Source organism: Alligator mississippiensis, chromosome 3 (genome assembly GCF_030867095.1).
Source record: "Alligator mississippiensis isolate rAllMis1 chromosome 3, rAllMis1, whole genome shotgun sequence".
Classification (NCBI taxonomy): domain Eukaryota; kingdom Metazoa; phylum Chordata; order Crocodylia; family Alligatoridae; genus Alligator; species Alligator mississippiensis.
Genome location: NC_081826.1, coordinates 210,446,924 through 210,469,960, shown reverse-complemented (window position 1 = coordinate 210,469,960; position 23,037 = coordinate 210,446,924). Strand labels below are relative to the sequence as shown.

Genomic DNA, 23,037 nt, shown 5'->3' with positions numbered 1-23,037 from the left:
GTGCCGTGACTCTCAGCGGCGACAGAAGGAAGGATGATTAATATTACAGAATGTGCAAGCATACCATTTAGAATGGCAGCCAAAGCCATAATATCAGGCAATATGAACAGAGGATCTTAATTACCTACCACAGTATGATAAAAATGTACTAATTTCATCGTTTTTTTTTTACTACAGGCAACCCCTGCTTAGCGCTTAATTGATTCCTGAAAAACTGAGCGTTAAGCAAAACAAGCATTAAGTAAAACTGAACATATTTGATGACCCAAGATAGTGACTGCAATTGCTTTTCATGACCCAAGATGGCAAGCACGAGCACTATAATGAAACTCACTGAGCGCTAAGTGAAATCAGGTATCAATTAAAATGAGCATTACAGCAAAATAGCGCTAAGCAAAACAGCGTTAAGCAGGGGTTGCCTGTACTTGAATGTCCACTTATCTGGCAGAACGCATTCCACCACATATGCAGAAGGAGCATGCAACATAATGCATGTGCATCAAAAAACACTTACCAACTCTGTCTGGAAGGACTTCAAGCGCTGAAACTCTTTCATCTTTGTGCAGTTCTAGTCCATAGACACAATCAAATCCATCATATTTAATAAGGTACAGGGAGGGATTTACAGGAACCTGATCAAGAACTGTCCCCTTCCACTGTGTTACAGGTCCACTCCCTTCTTTCCATCCATGCTGTATTCTGCAGCCTACAATGTTTCTTCGGGGCTGAGAAATCGGTTTGCTTGGTCCCACATTGTTTCGGTGCTTTCTGCATATAGATAAACATATGTAAGCTACTGAACAGGCAAACATTTCTTCTAATTTTAACTAAAGGTAATTTTTTTTTTAACAGGAAAGTTTCCATATATTTTCAAATGAGTATATTTATGCTTACTCATTGAGCAAATATTGCACACATTTTAGTGTATCCCTTATTCTTACTACTACTTGCTAGGCTAGATTATTATACTGATTATCTAACATTATCTAGAAAACACAATAAGTACAATAGTGAAAAAGAACACTGACGCAGTAATGTGCAGTACTTGAAGAACTGCCAAGTACCTTGAAATAAGCAGATCCATTAAGTAGTATTTGTGAAAACAGTTTTTGACAACAGTTTTCCATTGATTTGACAGACCTCAATTTTCAACACTTTGCAGGGAAATGCCAATTGATTAATTTTGCTGATAGGAGAAAGCTGATACTATATCACTTCTATAGTACCACTCTGATTCACTTAATTTATAGTGTTATATTTATTATGATGGCTATATTCAACTTTATATGCATATAGCATGTGATGGATGGTTCCAAGTAGAAGTTTTAAAGAATTTTTGTTTGTAATTTTTTTTTTGTTCTAATGGAGAATGAAAATATTTCAATATAAGAACTTTTAGGGCAACAAAAATTCTAGTTCCCAACAGTTCTGCAAACAGCTTATGAAGACTCAAGTCAACAACTACAGTTGAAGTATAAAGTAAAATCATTTTCATTATCACTAATTCCTAATAGTTTAAATTGGTTTTCTTTAACCTGAGATAATTCTGCAAATTAGCCCTTCTTGATATCTAAACAACATATGCCAATTTAATGATGGAAAAGTAAAAAAACTTACCTGTTAAACACCTTAATTCTGCCTTCAAAATGAAAGTTGTCTGACTTTATTATAGTCACCCCCCAATATCATCTCTATTAACAAGACATTGAATATCTATCAGATTCTGAGATTAAGACACCTCCCTAACTTCCCCTAAAAGAATAGGAAACAGCCAGGATAATGTGATGTTTGGTTGCTGTTCTTGTAGGGCAAATATACTTTTTTATCCTAGTCTCCACTTTTTTTTTGAAGATAGGATAATTTTTTAATGCTATCAGTAAGGAAAGTATAACCTCAGCAGTGCTCTACAAACATGCAATGTCCCAAAAAAACAGCATGGTTCCTTTTCAGTAAACACACTGCCCGAATGACATGCAACAAGGGAGAACCACAGAAGATACCCCTTCTAGTAGGACTAGATCTGCTTCACTTCTTCCTCAGTGTTTTATGTCTTCTTTATAAAACTTCCCATCAAAACCAGAACTCACTAGCACAAAAGATTTCCACTTGTGAATACCTGCAAGTTTTTTTTTAAACAAGTCATGACTAATAGTTAGGTTTGCTATTTGTCACTGTGTCAATTCTGCCAAATAGTAATAGCTGGCCAATTAAAAAATAAAACAAAACAACTCCCTTATTTTGGTATACCATGAAAACAAATTTGAACCACAATATAGAGAGCACATGTGTAGTAAATGCTATATGATTATCAGTATAATATAGTAATGCTAAAGAGAGATACATATACAACTAAATTATTGCATATTCTTTTTATCATACAATAAGCACCTTTGATAAAATATTTAGAGCTATCAGGTTTAAAACAGTTTACTATAAAACATAAGATAAAGTCATTCTGAATTTGATAGATTACCATTTGCTACAACTTTGCCAACCATTTAATCTGGTACAAGAACTTGAATAACATTATTCTTTATTAACTGAATTGCACAAAAATCAACTTGTGTCATTCTTGAGAAAACAGCAACAGCAATCCAAATATGTATCAGTAGGAGCGTTGATCAATCTCTCAGAGTAACACAATATTTGGAAGAAACCCAAGAAATGGCCTTAGACTTGGAGTGAGATCTGGAAAGCCTGATCATATGTTTCCATCATTCTACGAAGTTGTTCAACAGCATAAATTATGTCGGATTGAAATAGCAGCTCTCCATCCCCTGGGGTTTCTAGAAAAAAGACAGTTCCTGCTATATTTGTTCCAAGTTCACATCTGCAATTCTCCTTAAAGAATATTTAATGGGAAATTAAACAGATTCCACCCCACTTACAGATTTCACTTGTCATGATTAATCTAATCAGGATTTTCCCTCTCAGTTTTGAAGAGAGACTCGCATCATAAATGACTGCTAGCATACAAACATATATCAAACAAACTTTCTCCAGGAAATGAAGGGAAAAGCATAAAATTCATTATTTATTTTTAAATAAATTAGGATTTTTTCTTATTCACTTTTTTCTGACTATTTCGGAACTACTTCAGAAATTTAATTTGCAGGGAATCAATGAAGCAAAACTGCACTCTTATATGCCACAAAACAGGCTGATTTTGCATGGAATGAGTTAATTTTAACTGAAGATAACCCACCCTCCATCTTTGGACATGAAGATGAAAAGACTAGTTCTTTCTGAAAACAAAAAGGAACAAAAGAATTTACTAGGACAGGTGAGTAAAGAGAGAACGCCAAGTTTAAGCAAGTTATAAAGTTTCCTTTTCCTGTGTCCCTAATGCTTCATTATTTAAAAAAAAAAAATCTGTATTTCCACCATTTATACTGTCTATGCTTTATGTTGCACTCTAGAGTGAACCAATAAATATATTTTGGTTTTACTGAATAACCAATTTTACTTTCTGATTATAAGCATTTGATGCCTTAACATTGGTTTGAAAAATGTTCCATACAAAAAAATAGCTCAATTTTTTAAAAATACAATGGGGGAAGAGGGGGGAAAAGGGGGCAGGACATCATGCACCTTCAATATTGAACCTGGCCTTTCCAAAAAAATGGCTATAAGCTTCTGCCTGGTGTACAAAGTGGTACACAGAGAAAGCAGAACAAAGTTACAATGTATGAATCAACCAAAACTACCTGTAAATGAAAATTTTTCTCCCCTTAAGAAGAGTGTCTTGTAATGAACAATATGGCTATTATCTTCTGTCAACTTCAATTATTTTATTGCCAAACCAAAAAGCAGCCAAAAGAGAATTGTGTGTCTTTATACATATGAGATGATGGATGAGACAACGGATTTCTACCAGGACTAAACAATGTATTCTTATGTACTCCTTCAGGGAGGATAGAAATGACTCAGCAAGTCTTTTATACTAGGATTTTATAATATAGTTTGTGAATATGAAACACATCCCTTATTCACCTTAATAGTTGGTTTCATATGGAATATACAAAGCTCATTCAGATACCATGCATCTTTATAACATTCTATGGCTCAGTGTTGCCCCTCAGCAGTGTTTTATTTTCCCAGTTTTTGCAAGATAATTTGTATTTCAGAAAACTTGAGACAAAACATAAAAGATTTTCTTTTTAATCCTTTGCCTTTTAAGTTCTCAACATGCTGACTTGCATGAGCTTTATCATAACTGTTATAACATCCCATGTGGCCACGTTACCATTATAGATTTTAAATTTCCTGCTTATGCTACTACTTTGGTGCACAGACCAGACTTTCACATACTGCCTTTTCCCCTTTCTGCACAAATTCATAAAGATGCCGCACTAAATAGCATAACTGCAGATTAAAAGAAATTGTACTTTAACTGTACTTGCCAGCATACCATGTAAAATGCTATAAGTTAAATTTTTACAGGGCACCCTCTTTCCTGGATTAAAAAAAAATCCAACCCCCCCCCCCCCCAACATGTCATCATAAATAACTACTGAAATGGCACATGCAAAGGGGCTGACGATTGGTCCTTAGGTATCAGAGTGATAGTTGCACTGGAAGTGCCATCATAAATTGAAATCAATTATTCTCAACCAAGGTGCAATGACATCCTAGGGTGCCTTCACATCCTTTCAAGGGTGCCACAGGGTGCTACACAATCACAGAATTCTTAAGTGAGCAAACGTGATTTAAAAAATGCACCCAGAGATTTCACATAGGAATCCTTAGTGTTTGAAAGAGTCTGACCTTGTATGGTCCAAGTTCTTTGCAACAGGTGAATTGCTTTACTGTTTTTACTTAGTAAACAAAGCAAGAACTAGGAGCTGGGATTTTCCAAGGGGCGCCTTGGATGTATCAGAGCATTCCTCGAGCCTAAAAATGTTGAGAACTACTCATCTAAATACTGAGTTTGGTACACAGATGACAATATAACTGCAACATGGAATTATGAGAATGCAGGCAAAATGCACCTAATCCCTAATGCCTAAATCTTACTGCCTTCTTTAAAAAGGAAAATGGTGGTGGTGGTGGGGGGGTGAAGAATATCAGGTTTAAAAAAATCTAATGGTCACATGTAAACTAAAAGTGACAACCTGTTACTCATTCTTGCTATTCCAAGATACAAAAACACGTATTTGAAAAATATGGCAAATATGTATTATTTCAAGTGGTACAGTATTTGTCATAGTCCATCATCAGTTATAAATGGAAAAGGCTGCCCACTTTGGAATAACAAGCCCATACCCAGTCTAACTACCTTTGTCTTACTTAGAGACAAAGATGAACTTGTTTCTCACTTTGGTAATAGAGTTTGTTTTAAAATTCAGTACTTCTTAGAAGTTATATTTCTTCCCAAAGTAGACTGAAACCTCAGAAATATTTAGTATCTTATTATTATACTAAAATGTTAATTGTGAGAAAAAAGGGAAGCAAATAAACAGATGTAATAAAATCAAAATTAGTGCTCCATAATATAAGAAAATGGGGCTATATAGGTGCCTTTCCTGTGGTTTCTCATACCAGAATATTTGGATTTCCTAATAAGTATAATCTTAAATGCTGAATTTCTTGGTTTATAAGAAAGGTTACTTAACTTACAGTAAGTGTGGTTTATTGATTTGTTGTATGTGCATGAACTCAACTTCAAATGTACAAGAACTCAAGCCAAATACTTTTGGTTAGCAGTAATCTGTTGAGCTGTAGGTGTCCTGCCTCTAATGGAGGGCATAAACAAAAGAAGCTACTCCAACTGACCCCTGCTTCCCTCCACCACTGGAATCCTGGTGACAGGGGGCATGGAAAATAGGTCATGGAATTGTGCATGTACAAATATCTCAATTTACTACTGGGATAACAGTTTACCCCTGGAATAACTGTATGCACAAATAGTTGTATACACATCACATGATTTTCAAGCAGTACTACTTAGGATGGCTATTCAGTCTCTTTAAATAGTGACTGGAGAAGCATTTTTCATCATGCCATCATTGAAGTATCCAGAGATAACAAAGAGCAAATATGACTGAAGGCCATATTGCTACTCTGCAAAACTCTAACTGGCATTTCTGAAGAATGTTTCCATAAGGTAGAAAATTCACTGGTAAAACATGCAAAAATGTTTTCTAGAGGTGTCACATTTACAAACTCACAAGTTTTGATATGCAAGCAGATCCCGTTTGAAATTCCTTGTGCAGTAACAACTTGCCCTGTTATCCTTTCTACTTAAGCTATAAGTAGTCTCGGAAAAGACGCAAACTGTTTATTCTTGGTAGTACATAAGAACGCTTGTCAATAAGATAAGACCACTCTGAATGTCCACCATGCACACCCTCCCATATCCCTATATTTGTGTGGTTTCAGGAAGAAAATCCACATTTGTATTACATGATTCAGACTGAAATAAGATCCATTACAAATAGAAATTTAGGAAAATGCTATTTTTTTTTTAAGAGGTGCACCGATACACGATTCCAATATTGCATTGGCACTGATATAAAGAAAACTGACTGTATCAGAAATCTGCCTGATGCGACTGATAATGTGGCTGATCAATGCCCCATGCATGTGTGCAGCCACAGCGCAGCACATAGGTGGTGAGGAGCAGAACTCTGCAGCTTGGAGAGCTGCATCCAGCTGGTAAATCTGTCTTGGTGCAAGGAGAGGGGGGAAGAAAAGGGGTGGGGGGTGGTGCAGATCAAGGCCCACAAGGTGAGAAAGGGAGTGGGGCTGGGGCAGGTGCTGCCCAGCTGGAACAGGGTATGGGACGGAGCCATGGCTCGTCTGGGGTTGCAGGGTGGGGCGGCTCCTGTCACTGTGTGCACCCTGCAAGGGCACAGGAGGCTTGTGCCCTCAGATGTGCATGGGGTGGGGTGGGGTGGGGTGGGCTACAGCTGCAGGCTGGAGCTGTGCTGGGTTCTTCCTTGTGGGTGGGGTGGGCAGCTAAACTTGGGGGGGGGGCGGGTTACAGCAAATTTTGGGGTGGCTACAACCTGCCTGTAGCCCCCCTCCCAGTGCCACTGTCTGCCCTGAGTGCAGCCCAGCTTAACCCCCATTGGGAAGAGCCCGGTACTGCCCTGGCCCCAGCCCACAGCTGCAGTCCACCCCATCCTGCGCAGATCCAAGAGTCACTCGCTGCTCCCCTGCCCCCCATGCCCTTACAGGGTGTGTGCGGTGGCGGGAGCTGCCCACCCCCAAACAAGCCCTGGCTCCGCCCTGTGCCCTGGCAAGCCCCACCTGGTCAGTGCCTGGCCCAGCTCCTGCCTCAGCCCTAACCCCACTTCCTCCCTCACAGCAGGGGCCTCAATCTGCCCTTCCCATGCCCCTTCCCTTCCCTTCCCTATCCCCTTCTACCACAACAGACTTACCAGCCAGCTAGACACTGCTCTTCAGCCTGCCAGGCTGTGTATTGGAAATCGGATCGGTATTGGCTGATATGCCTCCTTAAAAATTGGCTATCACTATCAGCCCCAAATACCTCTATTGGTGCACCCCTACTTTTTTTTTTAAATAGAAAGTATATGGATAGTCCTGTTATCAGACAATGTGGCTCTTCTAGATGATGTTAAAACTCCTTAGAATAACCAAATTTAAGCCAATGATTTAGGAAATGCAGCAAAAAGCAGTCACATTACTCTAATTAGGTGGTGTCAAACAGATGGCTCACGGGCCAGATCCCATTGATGAAGGCATTCTGTCTGGCTGCTGGGTTACCAGTGGGTCACCTGAAGTTGGGAGACATAGCAGGGAAAAGGAGTGGTGGGTGTGGACCACAGTCTGCTATAGAATCTAAGGCCTTTGGGACTCATGGGACATGGAGATTGGCAGGAAGTTTGAGCGAGGACAGATACAGCCCTGTTTGCCTTCCAGCTGCTTTACCAGTTGCCACTGCCATAGTCTTACCTTCTCAATCACTGACCCTGTCGCTGCCCCATGCTGGAGCTGTTGCATGCCTCATGTTGCAGTCAGAGCTACCACCATGGCACAGGGCACATGGCAGTGGCAGCAGCAATTGTGCCATATGTGCCATGGCAGACCTGGCAGTGCCATTACTACTGCCACTGCTCTAGGATAGAACCAGAGCTGCGAATGATGCCATGTGTCCCAGGCTGAAACAGCTCTGTTCCCCAGGCTAGACCAAGCCCACAAAGAGCCCTAAAGCCAGGATCTGGCTCAGGGTGAGTTTGACACCAATAGTCTAATCAAAACCAAGGTGAGGTATAAAGGAGGTAGAAGTCCCCCTGTTGGCAAGTAAATGCTTAGTAAACGGCACACTGTCTTAAGGTACTGAAACTAAGGTACAACAGAATAGTAACTGTGGAACCATGCCACAAAGTTATTGGTAAGAATACATTCTCCATAACACTACCTCAGTGTTACATTTCCATGAAACAATGATAACACTCTCGATTCAGATACTAGTTTATGTGGACAGAGAGCTGATGTGAAGAATGTCAGAGAACAGAGTCTGACTGTAGTGTAACTGGGAAAAGGTGCTGTTAAGTCACTGTTTAAGATAAGAAAGTAAATCAGTGCTTGAGAAAAAATTAAGGGCAAGTTGAGTCAAGGTTATTTTATTACCTATATCCAGAAAGCAGTACCATGCTTAATTTCTCTGTTCAAAGTATGTTTTGGCAAGACTTATTTTGTTATTATAAACTGCTATACAATAGACTTTAGGAAAGCTGATCTCAATGCACTCAGGTGATTAGTCAAGGAAGCACTGCAGAGTAGGAGTTTTGATGGGATGGGAGCCCAAGAAGGGTGGCTGTGCCTAAAGGAAACGATCCTTCGGGCACAAAGCATGACGATCCCCGAGCGAGGCAAAAGAGGGAAAGGGGCCAGGAGGCTTCCATGGCTGACCAGAGAAATCCAGGGCAGCCTAAGGGCCAAAAGGGGAGCACATAAAAAGTGGAAACAGGGTGAGATCACTAAAGATGAATATACCTCCTCTGCTCGTGCTTGTAGGGAGGCAGTTAGGCGGGCCAAGGCTACCATGGAGCTGAGGATGGCAACCCAAGTAAAGGACAACAAGAAATTGTTTTTTAGATATATTGGGAGTAAAAGGAAGGCCCAGGGAGGAATAGGACCGCTGCTAAATGGGCAGAAACAATTGGTGACAGACAGGGGGGACAAGGCTGAACTCCTCAACGAGTTCTTTGCCTCAGTGTTCCTAAGCGAGGGACACAAGTCTCTCACTGGGGTTGTAGAGAGGCAGCAGCAAGGAGCCAGACTTCCATGCGTAGATCCTGAGGTGGTGCAGAGTCACTTGGAAGAACTGGATGCCTTTAAGTCGGCAGGCCCGGATGGGCTCCATCCGAGGGTGCTGAAGGCACTGGCCGACGTCATTGCAGAGCCACTGGCGGGAATATTCGAACGCTCGTGGCGCACGGGCCAAATCCCAGAAAACTGGAAAAGGGCTAACGTGGTCCCCATTTTCAAAAAGGGGAGGAAGGAGGACCCGGGCAATTATAGGCCGGTCAGTCTCACCTCCATCCTTGGTAAAGTCTTTGAAAAAATTATCAAGGCTCACATTTGTGAGAGCCCGGCAGGGCAAATTATGCTGAGGGGAAACCAGCATGGGTTTGTGGCGGGCAGATCGTGCCTGACCAACCTAGTCTCTTTCTATGACCAGGTTACGAAACGCCTGGACACAGGAGGAGGGGTGGATGTCGTATACTTAGACTTCAGGAAGGCCTTCGATACGGTATCCCACCCCATACTGGTGAACAAGTTAAGAGGCTGTGATGTGGATGACTGCACGGTCCGGTGGGTGGCAAATTGGCTAGAGGGTCGCACCCAAAGAGTCGTGGTAGATGGGTCGGTCTCGACCTGGAAGGGTGTGGGCAGTGGGGTCCCGCAGGGCTCGGTCCTTGGACCGATACTCTTTAATGTCTTCATCAGCAACTTGGACGAGGGAGTCAAATGTACTCTGTCCAAGTTTGCAGACGACACAAAGCTATGGGGAGAAGTGGACACGCCGGAGGGCAGGGAACAGCTGCAGGCAGACCTGGATAGGTTGCACAAGTGGGCAGAAAACAACAGGATGCAGTTCAACAAGGAGAAATGCAAAGTGCTGCACCTAGGGAGGAAAAATGTCCAGCACACCTACAGCCTAGGGAATGACCTGCTGGGTGGCACAGAGGTGGAAAGGGATCTTGGAGTCCTAGTGGACTCCAAGATGAACATGAGCCGGCAGTGTGACGAAGCCATCAGAAAAGCCAATGGCACTTTATCGTGCATCAGCAGATGCATGACGAATAGGTCCAGGGAGGTGATACTTCCCCTCTATAGGGTGTTGGTCAGACCGCAGTTGGAGTACTGCGTGCAATTTTGGGCGCCACACTTCAAGAAGGATGCGGATAACCTGGAGAGGGTACAGAGAAGGGCAACTCGTATGGTCAAGGGCCTGCAGACCAAGCCCTACGAGGAGAGACTAGAGAAACTGGACCTTTTCAGCCTCCGCAAGAGAAGGTTGAGAGGCGACCTTGTGGCTGCCTTTAAGTTCATCACGGGGGCACAGAAGGGAATTGGTGAGGATTTATTCACCAAGGCGCCCCCGGGGGTTACAAGAAACAATGGCCACAAGCTAGCAGAGAGCAGATTCAGATTGGACATTAGGAAGAACTTCTTCACAGTTCGAGTGGCCAAGGTCTGGAACGGGCTCCCAAGGGAGGTGGTGCTCTCCCCTACCCTGGGGGTCTTCAAGAGGAGGTTAGACGAGTATCTAGCTGGGGTCATCTAGACCCAGCACTCTTTCCTGCTTATGCAGGGGGTAGGACTTGATGATCTATTGAGGTCCCTTCCGACCCTAACATCTGTGAACCTATGAACCTATGAATAAATAATAGTTCAATATTAAAATATTTGTAAGATGTACTTTAGTATTTGTACTCATCCAAGGGATCATAGCTAAATATTGGGCCCCTTTCTTCATATTGTTAGTATTGCTAGTGTGCTAATCTAAAAGCAGCCAAAAGCTGCTGCCAATTTGGCACTGGCCACAACAGGGTCAAACCTCTAGGTTTTGGCTGAGCAGCAAGGGGAGGGTGAGTGACCCTGATGAATAGACTGTTCCTGTTCCAAGTGACCAGAATTTTGCTGTGCTGCTAGAAAAATCTTTTTCTTCATGTTTCCAAAACAAGATGTATATCTTATCGGGGGGGGGGGGGGGAGGGGGTGTAGCATGCAAAAAAATGATGGCTAGAGTTTATTTATCATCAAGGTGCACTACAAAATTCATTTTTTCATTCTGGCTTGGGAAGAGATGAAAGTTACTGGAAGGGGAGGGAGCTATAGCGGGATCTGAATTATACATCATATTTGTGTTGTTGCTGGGATATTAGCATCTAGAGGCAATTGCAGAATTGCCGACTGTGTCCAACAGTCCTGGACTGATGTGTACCATTTTGCTGAGAAGCATACTTTGAAAAACATAGCCAGGTTTTTGCACGTCAAACAAATATTTTAATAAATACTGATTAAATTCACCTGCACTCAGTTTAAGTCTTGGAAATCCATCAGAGAACTAACTAGACCTAATCTATTTAGGTGCTGAAAGCAATCCTGTCTCATTTTATCAAAATGTATCCTTTCCATTATCCAGCTACTTCTGCCTAAGTCACAGGGAGAGTTTGGGGAGCAGTTAAGATTTAAAAAAATAAAAAAACCCCCATCATGATGCCAGTGCAAGAAAGAAAAAGAAAGAATGAACAAATATGGGAAATCCCCATGACAAAAGCAAAAAACAAAGCAATTACTGGATTAAATATAATCTACTACTTTGACAAACTAATCGCAGAAATATTACAATTTTATATTGACCATACAGCAATATGGTCAATGGTCCACTTGGACAATGAAGCTGGCACACACTCTCCTTGCCACTTACTTTTCCAAAATCTTCAGGTAAGTTACAGAATTTATTTATACGCTCGTTTCTCATGTAATGTTGACAATCAAACATCAGCATTAAAAAAGGAAAGGCACTAAATTATTTTCCTTTAGTAAAAAAGTTAACATTTTTGCAAAGTAACCCTTTGGCACATTTACTTGAATCTAAGCTGACCCTGAATTTAAGACCCCCCACAATAATCAGATACTATATATGGGAAATTTGTTATAAATTTCCAGGTACAGAATATAATTAGTGGAGGACTGTCTTAAATTCATCCCCCTCCAAGTGCTATGGCAGGGAAAGCAGTGGCTGCGGGGAATGGGGTTACATGGCCCCTTTCCCTTCTACCCCACCACACTTCTTCCCCTTGCAGTCTTCCTGCTCCCCCTCCACCAAAAATCCCCAGCCCCAGCCTGTGACCCTCCCCTCCTACTCCCCATAATCCCTGTTCCTTCCACCTGCTCTCCAGTCTCTGCTTCTTCCCTTTCCCGCTTCCTTACTATCAGATATTACTGGGTTCTGTTCCCTCCTGGAGCACAGCACACAGAAGCACAGCCCCTCCCAGCCACGCAGCATTGTCAGCACTGCTGAATGCACCAGAGCTGGTGCTGCTGACAGGCTGTGTAGGGGCCATGCACCAGAGCTGGTGCTGCTGACAGGCTGTGTAGGGGCCGTGCACCAGAGCTGGTGCTGCTGACAGGCTGTGTAGGGGCCATGAACCAGAGCTGGTACTGCTGGTTGGCTGGGCAAGGGACAAAATTTCCATGTGCTCTATGCCTGGGAGGGAACCGAGCATGAGCTGGAGCTGAACGGTGCCTGACAGTAAGCAGGGGGGGAGGTAGTAGAGGGGAAGGCAGGAGGGTGTTGTGGGTCTGATAAACATAGCAGCCTCCTGCTCCCCACTTTGTTTTGTACATGAATCTGAGATAAAGTATTCCCCTGAATGCTGACTAGAGGGAAGGGGGGAAACTTGTCTTAGATTTGAGTAAATACAGTATCGACTGAACACAATTCTACAGAGTTCTTAGAACAAAAAAGTAATGGGCTGGAACAGTAATATATACAGGAGGATATCCTTCTAGAGTAAAGACAGTGAATGCCACACTGGGAAGAACAGCTGCAGTTTAGAAAGAATAAGGGATATCTTACTTGTGGGAAGTTCTCTTCTTCATCATGCTAGCAGAAACTCCTGCATGCCCTACAACAGAAAGAGGCAGATAAAATTAATTATGTTTATGCAGTATGCCAAGAAAAATCCTCATATTCATCTTTGAGGGTCAAAAGGTCGATCTGCAAAATTTTAGAATTTAGACATCTAACAACAATACAAACACTTAGCATTAATAAAAGCATGAAGACAAAACTCCTGCAATTGAAATCTTTCTACAGCTAAACTTGGATAAATTACCATTATAATTTATATTTGTATGTCAGGTAACAATGAAAAAGAAAAAAACCAATGATTATATTCAAGTTCTCCTATACGACCAAGCTCTAATCACAACTTTAGGAAAAATTACGATAGTTCAGATCAACACTATAGCTGTGTTGTCGTATTACTTACAATATTCAACTTTTCCACTGCTACTCCTCACCAATTATAAAAGTATTTTGATCCTCAACTTAAAAACAAAGACTAGGGAAGGTAGACACACACAAAGTTACCCAGTAAGGAAGTGGCAAAAGATGGGCCTAAATTTTTGATTTCCAACTCTCAAGCCTCTGCTTAAATATACCAGACAATTATTTTTCTCCCCACTTAACCTGATTAATTAAATAGGTCTTAACATCTATTAAAATTTCTTCATGTAGAACAGTGTCTTAAAAAGTAACGTGGTCCCAACGTACAATTAATAAAATTTCACAGGCAAGTTAAACAAAACTGTCCACTGCCAATTTTTGAAAGACTTTTCATGTAGCTAGTTTTTATATGAAATAAAAATACTCATGGAAAAAGCTTAGCAGATCTTTCAGAAGACCGTCTAAAACTTGCCTCTCAGTATCACGAGCAGAGAAGTGGGTTTTCTGTTTGATGCGGAAAAATACGGATTTTCTCCTTTGAAAGAGAAAAACCCAGGTAACCATAGGTTTCCCCTTGCAAGCTGGCAGAGTTCCAGCCTGCAAAAGAGCTGCCTGGGGCTGGGGGAGGGGGAGGAGGCTGCTAGGGATCCAGGTTTGCTGTTTCCCACAGAACAACGGAGTAAAACACAGATTTCCCACTTCACCAGAGGAAAACGTGGATTTCTCATTTTAGCAGAGAAACCTGTGCGTTTTGCAGCTTTGCAATGAGCCCTCTGCAGGCTGGCAGAGTTCCAGCGTGCAGGGGGCTGGGAGGGAACAGGAGGAGGGTGGTCAGGCAGGAGGCCCCCATAAGGAGGGAGGGAGTTGGGCAGGGCTGGGACTGGGGCTGCTGCCCAGCTGGGTGGTGCGCGGGGTTTGGGAGCAACGCAGTGGCAGGAAGCCCCCCCCCCCCCCCCCCCCCCCGAGCCCTCAGCAGGCAGTCAAGCAGGCAGCGGGGGGGGGGGGGGAGGGGAGGGGAGGGGGTGGCAAGTGGGTTCTGCTCCACTTCAGCAGCTGCTGCCAACTGCTGGGGGCTGTGGACCCAGGTCCCTGGCCCCATAGCCCTGTCAGCCTGCTGTGGTGGGGCTGGAGAAGCAGGGGCATGAGCAGAGCAAGTGAGCTATAGGGAGGGAGTAAGGGGTATGAGCAGGGCTGGGTGGGGGGAAATGAGGCACACTAACAGAGCTTGAGGGTCTGTGGACTGGGGGGAGAAGTGATTGACACCAGCAGAGCCAGGCAAGGGGAGGGGGCTTTTCATTTTAATCATGGATTTTGGGGGTTTTATCAGAGAATTAGTAATTTTTTTTTTTTTAATTTTTTAATCGAGGAAAATCAGGATCCCTGTGTTGATCACAGGCAAGGGGCACCACATACATGTGCATATGTGCACACATGCATGCAGCAGCCAAGCAACATAGCAGAGAGCAGTTCCTGCAGATAAGTCTATGGAGGCAGGTGGGGGACACAGGCAATGCACTGGAGGGGTATGGTGGGGGAGAACATGTGCCCTCCTGATTTATGTGCCCACAGCAAAAACGTGGCCCGCCGTAGAACCTAGCACAGGAGGGTGGAGTGGGGAGGCAAGACTTGTTGTCACCTCCACACTGGCCCCACTGCCAGCAGTGCAAGTAAAAGACAGGGGAGGGGGGCCATGCTCCCCTCACTTCCTCCCACCGTTTGCATGCTGGGCTAAGGTTCTACCCGACAGGGGCGATGTGGCGGGCAGTGCAGCAGCCTGGTGGAAGCAGCAGCGGCAGCTGGGCTACGGCAACGGGGTAGAGCTGTGGCCCAGAAAGCAGCTGGTGGAGGGAGGTGAGGACGGTGCGGCCCTCCCACGGTTCATTACTTTTCACACTGTTAGAGGTGCATTTGGTGTTGGGGTCCCGGCAGCAGTGGCTAAAAGTCTCTCTGCCCCACTTCGCTTCGACCTCCTATACTGGGTCCTGCCCATTGGGCTGTGGAGGTCCTCAGGGGGGAGGGCAGCAGGGCAGAGCCCCAAGGCCTACAATGGGCAGCCCACATCCTCCCCCCATCCACCCTAGGCCGTGTTCCACTCTGGCCATGCAGCCCGTGGGTGGGGGAGGAGAGGCAGGCAGGCTCCACTCTCTTCCCTCTCTGGCTGCAGCAGCTGCCAACTCCTGCATGTGGCAGCAGGGGCTCAGGTGCTGCTGGCTGGCTGTTGCTGGTGCTGCAGGACAGGACACATCCACCAGGTTTCATAGCTCTGACAGCTGGGGTCTCCTCCAGCAGGGTTTGGTGGTGGGGTCAGGGGGCTGAGGTCGGGAGCAAAGGGCACTGGCAGGGACAGGGGAATGTGGAGAGAGTAAGGAGCACCAGTAAGGATGGCAAGGGGGAGTCAGGGCTGTGGGTAAGGAGTGAGGGGTGCTGGCAAGGACAGGGCACCGCTCAGGAATGAGGGCACTGGCAAGGATGGAAGGCTGTGGGGGACTGTAGCTTGGGAGTGAGGGGCAGCACCATGAGCAGGGCCAGGACACCAGCATATCAGGGCTGCTCAGCACCACAAAGCAGGGGTGACCGCTGCAGCTAGACTCGCATGCTAGCGAGCAAAGGGGGCAAGAGGAGCTCTGATTTTCCATGATAGTTATTTAGAATTTATTTTAGTATAATGACTGAGGCACTGATAGGCTTCCAGACTGCTTTAAAATTGTAAATATATCAATAAAACCTTGTGTTCAACTGATATCTACGTACATATACATACATACGTACATATATAGGTGCATTTCATTTTGATCACAGAAAAATGTGGACTGGAGGGGAGGGAAAAGGGGCACTTTATTAGAGACTGCAATATTTTAACAGAGAAAACCAGGCTATCTGATCATAAACAAGCATATACCTTTTAAGGTGTGCAGCCCTAACCATTTAAGGTGTACACCGTTCAGCCTCAGGATTGAAAAGGGGCTATATGCTAAATTTGGGTAAATGCAAAAACCACTCACTAAGCACAGAATAATCTTTTTTGACTATTGTTATGGCTATAGTATTAGAAACCCTCCAAAAACCAACTAGCTCTCATTTTGTAAGGCCTCAAAATAATAGCAGCCTCAAAATAATGGTCAGTTTAAGGGATACTATCTTCTTTTTCAAGGCTTCACTGTTTCTAGTGCCATATATGATGTAGTAAATTAGGATATGATTACAGTGAAGTAAACAATGGGGTTGAAAGACACTAGGTACACTTAAGCAATCTGTAAATTATTAATGTATGATGGTGAAAACACATGCCCCAATTTTTATTACATTATATTGTTAAATGATGCTTTTACCTAAATGGAAGTGGCACTGATAGTAATTGTCACTAGCCACCACTCCAGTAAAGTAACTTAACAGAAATTCAATTAAAAAAAGATCTCTATGCCAATATGCGTCATTGGATATATGTTTCCATTTCAACATAAATGTCACAAACATCTGAGGGGCTTGTGTGAGGTTTCACATGTTTTCTTGAGTTTGTTTTACTCATATGGCATGTGCGGTCTTAACAGAAAGGTTGTATTCAGCTTCTATATATGTTTATATGCATTATAGTATTTAATATAAAGTGTATTTCTTATACATTAAAATAAGGACAGGATTACCTAAGATGACAATGTTTTCTTAAGTGTTATTGCTAAATGAGTTTCTTTCACATCTGGGAGGGGCTTAAAGCCTGAAGAGAAGTTATCTGATCACTGAAAATTAGCATGTAACATGGGCTTGTTAACTTATCAAACAGAGCAGGGATGGGGAAAATGCGGCCTGCGGGCCGGATGCGGCCTGCCAAGCCATTCTATCCGGCCTGTGGGGCCCCTAAAAAAATTTAGAAAATTAATATTAATCTGCCCTGGGCTGCCTGTCACGCAGCCCTTGATGGCTTGCCAAAACTCTGCAAGCAACCCTCCACCTGCCCCTAAAATAGAGCCTTGTGCATGTGGCCTGAGGCACAAGACATGGGTCCTTCCAGACAATGACAAATTTATATGACCTGTAAGAATAATACCTGGCTATTCACCAAAGGGAATTTCTCACAGAGGGGAAATTAGATAAGAGACTGTATGTTTTGGATGTCTGAAGCAAGCAAATATTCTCCTGGTCCTAATTAGACCAGGAAAGTCTTCGGTCTGGTAAACACGCACCCTTGGAGGGCAGGAAGTTGTATGTATAGTATGGGCCACAGGCGACTGGTGCCTCCTGGTTCTGGGGGTGGGCACCAGCATCCGATCGCTGACTGGGGGGTGGGGGGCCCCAGCAGTGGATGGGTCCCCCAGCGGCCAAATGCTGAATGCGAAGGGAGGGTGGGGTCCCCTAGTGGCCAACTGCTGACCCTGGAAGTGCTGCTGGCAAAACCAGAAGTGCTAGCGGTGCTTCTTGGGGGGGCATCAGCCGACGCTCCCCACTCCCCAGCCAGCAAGGGCCAATTTCAGGGGGGGCACATGCCTCCCCTATGCATTGCAAGAAACCATACTTAAGCCTTGCCCCGAGAGCTGGGGTTGTCTAGTTTTCCTGGGTATAGGGAAAAGTTTTGAACCTTCAACGAGTAGGCGGAATATTTTGGCCAAAAGAAATGGCAGAAAGCCCTGATAGAAAGGTCAGAAGCAAGAGCTGCTTTTAACCTGTTGACCTGGGTACAAGCTGCATTCTTGGGTTTAAGACGCAGGATAAAATCAGGTTCTCTCTCTTGTATCTCTAACTCAACATCTGGTTAGTGATCTCTTATGTGTGTTCTTGTGTTTATAATAAAACTTTATTATCTTTTATAATGCACACTGTCAGGGACAACTACGATGCAAGGGCATTTGACCATACAGACAGGGCTCTTCCAAGGAAAGGGGGGAATCCATCTTTTCCAAGCACTTAACTGGACACGGATGCATTCTTTCTAGCTGGCATGTGCGCCTCTTGGCTAACAGCTGGCAAGAGCTAGGTGAAATGGTAAACTGGATAAAGCTGAAGCACCGTAGATCAGGGAGGTGACCTTTGGAGCATCTCAGTCTGTTCTCAGTGGTCAAGTAGCAGGGTACAAAGAAGAATTTTTAGCTGAACAGCACCCACAAAGGTGCAAAAACACCCCTGGGCGATGCGCCTCAAAAGGTGCATCTAACTGCATCCAGGGCCAGACTGCATCATAGTAAAGTATTTATTATATCTGTGACATTCAACTGGAAATGGACATCACACAGAACTGAAGCAGGGGGTAGGAGGAGAGGAGGCTAAATGTCTGATGCAGGTAATTCTTGCTCATGTAGTAATAACTTAATCCAAGGCCCACAGAAAAAAAATGTGAGCATTTACACCTACTTCAAGGACTTGTGAAATATAGATTTAAAAAAAAGTCTCAAATGCCCATAATTTAATATGAACAGAAATCTACTCATAAAAAGAGAGAAGGTGCATTAAGATTTGGAAGACTGCCATATTACTGGAACCACTTAATATAATTATGTCGTAGGTGACATTTTTTGGTTGGATAGCAGATAGAATGTTCTGCTCCTTGCATGTTTCAAGAGTATGTCAGTGTCTGAGGTATCATATGTCAAATCAATTGGAGGATTAATTCATTATTTAATGATGTTGGGTATGTGCACATTATTTAGCTGTCAGGGAGGAATTAAAAAAGCAATTTAAATAAATTCAACCACTACCAACACAAACAACTGAAAACTCATGAAACCTGTTTCCCAGTGAATTGTGGCATAATTTTTAATGAAAAGGATTCGAGGTACAAAGGACACGGACTGCAATTCTATTTTGCAAAGTGCTGAACACAATGTAAATGACACACAAATAATCGCCACCTTTATGCGCCTCAAAGCCAATTATTACAAAAGCAGACTTACCTCTATGTTTTGTTATAAGTTGGTGAATGGCACGCACACTCATACACATGCGCACAAAAAAACCCCATTCATTACCCTAGAGAGTAGCAGCCAAGTATTGTCTTCTATTTTGCTCATCTCCTTCCATGAAAAAAATCCTAACTATAACAATACCAAAACAACTGAAGCATTTAAACACAAATACTGCAAATACAAATAAATATATAACCATTTGATTTCTGGCTTCATCATTTCCCAAACTCTTGGGAGAAGGGGGTGGGGAGGGGAGAATTCCTAGGAGTTTCAGATGTTCTTTGACTGTGCATGGATAAAACTAAATGCAGTAATCAGGCCTGGAATCAGAATGACTTCATTCAGGTTCTAAACCTACTAGGGCCTTCTACTGCTAAACAGTCACCTGTGCAACAGTAAATTTCCCCACATTATTTTAGCTGGAAAAAAAAGGTCTGTGAGCAACTAGTGGGCTCTGACTTTTACAGTGTTTAAGTTAAGTTTCAGAACTGTAACCTATTATTTGGTGACTAAAATACTTTCATGTAGTTCAGCTGCCATCTTTCCTTCCCACTATGAAAAAAAGCATTCTTTGTCATTACCTCGGTCAAGGTGTACATTAGCTATATATTTAGGATTACTTAGCATGCAATGTTTTCAGTCATTATTGCACATTAATGGAAGATATTGTGTGTGTCCACATATGTAACAGAAGCCCAAGAGACCCTGACAAAATAACATCCTTAATCAGAATAAGCAAAACTGATGTAATGCCAATGCAGTCCTCCAGCAACAAATAAAAAAAATAGGGATGGGAGGGAGCTGATCTTATTCAGCTCAAGGCAGCATCATATACCTATCTAAACCACGCATGCTGTCTAACCTGCTCTTGGAAATTTCCAGGATAGAGGTCCCACAACCTCTCTTGGTAATGTATTCCAATGCTTAATGCTCCCTAATATCCAATCTAAAATTTCCTTTGTTACAACTGACGACTCTGACTACTCCTGTCCCCTGTAGAAGATACAGTCTGGTGATTAGTTTATAACCATTCTTCAGTTTTCTGAAGTTTTAAAATCCCTCCCTGGTTTCTTTTATCCAGACTAAATAATCCCAGTTCCTCCAACTTTTCCTTTTATGCTATGTTTCCTGGATCTCAATTAATTTTTGTTACTACTGAACTCTTTCTAATTTGCCTACATCTTGAACTACAGTGCCGACAACCGGATACACTACTCCAGGTAAGGCCTTACCAGTTCCAAATAGAGAAAAAAAAGTTACTCTCCTTGACTTCCAGGCAACACTTCTTTTAATACCAGCCAGGGTACCGATTCCTTTTTTGCAAAAAGAACATATTTGAGTCTTATTGTAGCTGGTGGTCCATACACCTCTAGGTCAGTGGTGGACAATTATTTGGGCTGGAGGGCCACTTAAGGAGTTTTCATGAGCTATTGAAGGCCAGAAGAGAGGAAGCAAGGGAGCAGAGGTGGGGGGGGAGGGGGGGGAGTGCTGTTGGTGTTGACCTGGCCTCCACCCCCATCATGGCTGTTCATACTGCCTAGCACAGCAGATGGGGAAGAAGTGGGGGCAGTGAGATGCTAATTGATCCTATCTGGCCCTGTCTGCCCCACAGCTACTGCCAGGGACGCCAGATGGAGCCAGTAGGGTCCTGTTCCTGGGCACTGCTCCCCACCCACCCACTCCAGGGACGTGCAGGAAGTGGACTGCAGCTCTACCTGGGTCCTGTGCCATCATCACCCTGCGATCCCAGCCCCAGCCCGATCCATCTGTCCTGCTCCTGGGCACTGCTCCCCACCCACCCATTACCCCATCCCATCTGCCAAGCCAAATGTACCCTGCCCAGTCTCCATGGAGACCCCACCCCCCACCCAATCTGGTACCCCCAGTGGTGGGTGCAGGATGGACAGGCCAGGGTGCCCAGGCAGCAAGGTCAGGTCTGGTGGCAGCGGCAGAGATAATGGCAGTGGCAGCCAGAAGTGTTTGGGCAGAGCAAACCACTGCCATGGGGTTATTGGGAAGCCAAGTCTGGCCCCCATGCTGGCCCCTCCCCAATGCTTGCCCCTGTGGACTACAGTTCCCAGTATGCTCGAGAGTTGCATGCAGGGATAGGACACATGGCAACACTGGCTGCAAGCACTATGGCCCCGGGCTACCCCCTGCGCATGGGCCAGGTGAGGCCAAGGGACCTGCTGTGGGACACACAGACCCAGTTGGTAGGCCAGATCTGGCCCGTGGGCTATATTTTGCCTGCCTCTGCTCTAGGTCCTTCTCTGCAGTACTGCAGCATAGTCGGTAATTTCCCCATTTGTATCTCTGCATGCAATTATTTTCTCTAGTACAGGATTCTGTACTTGCCTAGTTGAATTTCATCTGATTATATTTTAGACCATTTCTCCACTTTATTAAGGTCATTCTTAATTATAATCCTATTCTCCAGTGTCTGCAACCCCACCCATCTTGGCATCACCTGAGAATCTTGTGACTATGCACTCATTCCCATCCTCCAAATCATAATGGAGATATTATGCAGTATTGCAACTACGACAACCCTGCAGGCGGCCCCTTTTGATACTTGTTCCCAGTCGGACATCAATCCATCGATGATTACTCTTTGAATGTAAGAATCCAATGAGTTATGTAGCTGTCTCCCAGTATTTTCATTTAGGTTGCTTCTCCTCAGCTTACTAATGGGAATAATACAGGATGCAGTGTGGAAAGCCCTGCTAAAAAAATCAAGATGCATTACATCCCTACTTCCCTAAGCCCTCTCCCCCACAAACCATGAAACTTTTCACTTTGTCATACAAGGAAATCTGACTGGTCAAGCATAACTCGCTCTTGATGAATCTACATGAGCTGTTCCTAATCACTACCATGCTATCCTTTAGGCAGTTGGTATGTGTGGCATGCAAGCCAGAGGCACATCCATTCTGGAGCCCCAAAGTGCAAACTCTGCCACATATGCCTTAAGGGAACATAGGCCAGTAGCACTCAAAGGGCTGGGGCTTAAAACTTGTGGCACACCACCCAAAAAGGTTGGCTATTACTGCACTAGGTGCTTAGAAACAGATTCCTTTTGACAACTTGCTCCTTAAACTTTTCTGATATAAAAATCAAACTGACTGCTCTGTAATTCTCTGGGTCATCCTCTTTTTTCTTTTTTTAAAGCTATTTGCCCTTTTCCCGTTATTCAGAATGTCATACAACCTCCAAAAATTCTCAAATAGAATAGCAAGTAGCTCTGCAATTATCTTAGTCAGTTCCTCAAGTACTCTAGGACTAGGACCCATTTGTAAACATCTTTGGCCAGTCCTGACCCAGTGCCCCTCATTCCCAACCTGCTGCTCCCCACCCCCAGTGCCTGGGGCAAGGGAGGGGGATGCGTGTCAGGTGGGGGGGTGCAAGCAGCCCCTTGCAAGGTCCAGTAATTTGGACACTCTTGTTAGCTCTTTTTGGGCAGGCGGGGGGGGGGGGGAGGGGGGGGAAGAGGAGACCAACCTCAACCATCTCCTCCCCCTGGCTTGTTGATGAATGAGATGTCCACTATAACACCACCTTTGCAGTTGCTCCCTTTCACCTTGATCCAGAAATTTTTACTGTGCCTATCTCCTGCTTTGCACCAGGCTTTAGAACAAATTTACAGGTTTCCCTTGATTTATGCAGTAGATGCACACCTTCAAAACTGCGCATAAATTGAATTTGCATAAAGGA

The 23,037-nt window shown here is 43.9% G+C and overlaps 1 protein-coding gene across 9 annotated transcripts in view; it reads right to left on the bottom strand.

Moving 5' to 3' along the window:
• SPIN1 (spindlin 1) overlaps positions 1-23,037 on the bottom strand; it is a 94,463-nt gene that overhangs the window by 12,211 nt on the left and 59,215 nt on the right. For all 9 annotated transcript variants that reach the window (XM_059724871.1, XM_006277571.4, XM_019478079.2 and 6 more), the window contains 2 exons: positions 13,064-13,112; positions 515-768 (listed from right to left, as the gene is read on the bottom strand). In XM_059724871.1, the coding sequence (XP_059580854.1) occupies positions 515-768; positions 13,064-13,112 (303 nt within the window). The remainder of the gene's footprint in view (positions 1-514; positions 769-13,063; positions 13,113-23,037) is intronic.